At 32.2% G+C, this 2,978-nt stretch overlaps 1 protein-coding gene across 2 annotated transcripts in view; it reads left to right on the top strand.

Annotated features, from left to right (window-relative positions):
* Positions 1 to 794: 794 nt before the first annotated feature.
* Positions 795 to 2,978, top strand: part of LOC109861602 (cell cycle checkpoint protein RAD1-like) — a 3,505-nt gene continuing 1,321 nt past the window's right edge. The window contains exons 1-2 of one of the 2 annotated variants that reach the window (XM_020441322.1): positions 2,519 to 2,609; positions 2,754 to 2,964. In XM_020441322.1, the coding sequence (XP_020296911.1) occupies positions 2,866 to 2,964 (99 nt within the window). In that variant the 5' untranslated portion in view covers positions 2,519 to 2,609; positions 2,754 to 2,865. Of the gene's footprint in view, positions 879 to 2,518; positions 2,610 to 2,753; positions 2,965 to 2,978 lie in introns of those variants that run through there. The other variant, XM_020441323.1, reaches the window with a different exon arrangement.

Genomic DNA, 2,978 nt, shown 5'->3' with positions numbered 1-2,978 from the left:
GCCGCCTTCTCTCGTTTCCTTTTTCACTTTCTTCGGAATGGAAACTTAAAGAATTGTTTCGGTTCCAATTTTGCCATTACACATGTTCCGCAACAGATCAGGGGAGCCAACCTTCTTTTTTTTCACTATTTTCACTTCTTTCATTAGTTTCATTAGTTTCATTAGTTCCAATTCCTGTATTTCCTGCATTTCCTGCATTAGTTCGTTCCATCTTGCTTAACTGAACACAGCCTAACAGATTAATACGCATCAACGTCAAATAATACTACTCTCAATGTGTTGAAATAATACCACTCTCATCACATAGATAGCAGCACTAGTAGCCNATATAAACATGGCTGACGGTCAAACCCCCCCCCCGCACTATGGCTTCACTCCCCGCGCCTATAATATCCCTTAATGCTCCCTCCTTTATCTCCATGGGTACATATACCAAAGTGTACCAAACTATAATTTAAAGTCACTCAAACTATAGTTTGGTACACTTTGGTATACGTACCATACGATCAGCGTTGCCGTGGAACTTGCCACACGTGACGTCACGCAGTAGAGAGATAGAGAGGTACGAGTCGTACCTCTTTATCTCTCTACTGCGTGACGTCACGTGTGGCAAGTTCCACGAAGGGGCACGGAGCCATAAGTGCAAAGAAGAAGAAGAAGGCAAGTTCCACGGCAACGCTGCATACGATCGCCAAAAATCGCCTATTATTAAATATGTTACTTTTTTAATTATTGCTTCTGAATGCAGCCGATGAGTGTGGACCAACAAGTACCAGGCATTAGCAGTTCACCACCTTTTGTGTACGATGAGAAATATATGGATTTTGTAAATGAATTACTGAAAGAAGCAGTTACTGATTTCAAGAAAGAAAAGAAATGTATGTAGTTTCAGCTTCTTGTTTTATTTAACAAAAAAAAGTTTTATTTGTAATTTCTTTTATTAACAGAAAACTTATATAGTGAATAAATAAATAAAACATTGATGTAATAGAATAATATTGAGACTTGTTATAATTATTTAAAATACTAACTGCCTTGGATATAGATAAAATTATACTTATTTGACACAGTTGCATAAAAGAATCTAACAGAAAACAGTGTTGTTGAGCAAACTGTCTGTCATAAGCTGTCAAGCAACTTATTAAGATTAAAGTGTTACTAGTATTAAAGTTGGTGATACTTGACATTAGTCAAGTTATATTGATAGAATGTGACCACATGAGCATGCTCATAGTTGAAAGCAGTAAGATATTCTGTATTCCACATTACATTATAACTTCTATGCAATACTTTCTCTTCCCTTAAGTTTTTTATTTTTATTTATGTGGGAGAACAAAAGACTAAGCATTTGAGTTTCTTCTTCTTTTCCTATCTAGACATGTACTTTCTAAGCTTGTCAAATCTTGTAGTTATTTAATAACTTTTCTTTAACTTTACTTTTTCATGACTTAACAGCTTTAATAGATCTATACACTATAAATTCAAGCACATGTGCACAGTCTGCAGTCATACTGAGTGCATTCATTAAAATATCAGTGAAAAAATAAGTTGAAGAAAAAAAGCATCGGCATAAAATAGGCTGTACTTCAAAACTTAATTCCACTATCAGAAACAATTATGAATAACTATTATGACATGATTATTAAAGAATATGTGCAAGCTTGTTAGTGGAGTCAAGTGGGATTTGAGACACAACAGCATTCAACTTGTGGTTGAAAAATCTTGAAACATATTCCTTACACTAGAACAGAAAACAGTTCAGATCTTGTACCCTGCAAAAAAGATTTTTTTAAACACTGTTTATTTGGTGCAAAAAATTGGCTTTGGTGTGTTGAGTTTCTAAGCTTGTTTTGCTCTCTCAAATAATCACAAAAATTAAAAAGGGAAGTAAAAAGTACCAAAGAGGTTAAAAGCACAACGCAGGTTAGATTTAAGAAATTGTAATGTAAAACTTCGCTTTGCGCAGAACCTTAAAAATTGTGTTAAATTGTACATTTATAACCATTATTTAACGTTCATGTGTTAAAACATAATTTTACATTTATGTATCATAGAGAGTTTTACTTTATCAATGAATTAAAAAACTTATCTTATGTTTCAAGTGTTATTTTTTGCGTGAATTACATACATTGCAAATGCATACGCAACACAATCATAATCATTGCTCACATTCTGTCATATTGATAGATTTTTTAACCTGAACATTAAGATATTTTAATGTTTATATTTAACTGTTTACTGCCAGATTTTTCGTTTTATGCACAACCGCATCAAATGAGCATAAATAGAATACTGTTTGAAGTGGAGTCGGATTATTTGTGGTATTCTAAATAATTAACCTGTATTATACCGTATTTTTGATAATACACATTTTCAGTTTCTGATCAAATTTTACTAAAATTATATAAGCTCTTTAATAAAGTATTTGAAAGAGCCTTGGATTTGTATGAACATAAACGTGTGATACAAATTTCCACAAGTAATGCAATTGTAACAGAGCATTGCAAAAATATAAGTGAAGCCAGTTGGTTGATGCAAGTTAAAGGACATTCTGGAGCACTGTATACACTTTTTCCTCGAGTAAATTATTGTATTTGTGCTGCTTACAGGTATAACCTTAGAATAAATTGTTTATCTAACTATATTTTAAAAAGATATACATATGTGTGTATATAATAAAACTTGTTTCAAGTGTTTTGTAATACATTTATAGACAATTTGTGCTAACGAACAGTTCTGCTTTTACTTGTAAGCACATTTTGGCAGTTTGGCTAGCTAGTGTTGACACTGAGAAATTGTTGCATCAACAACTAACACAAAAACAGTTTGACAGACTGATGCTGCATCAATTTTTAAATAAGCAGGATGTCTCCTAATGTTGGAGATTATATATTGATTGCAAAAATAGGATTAATCAATTTAAAAACTGTAATTCAACTATTAAAAGCAATTAATTTTAAAGAGGTATTTAAAATACT

The sequence above is a fragment of the Pseudomyrmex gracilis genome, unplaced genomic scaffold (genome assembly GCF_002006095.1).
Source record: "Pseudomyrmex gracilis isolate BER0280 unplaced genomic scaffold, ASM200609v1 scaffold_864, whole genome shotgun sequence".
NCBI lineage: Eukaryota > Metazoa > Arthropoda > Insecta > Hymenoptera > Formicidae > Pseudomyrmex > Pseudomyrmex gracilis.
The sequence above is the reverse complement of the archived record's forward strand: the minus strand, read 5'-3'. Positions and strand labels throughout refer to the sequence as shown.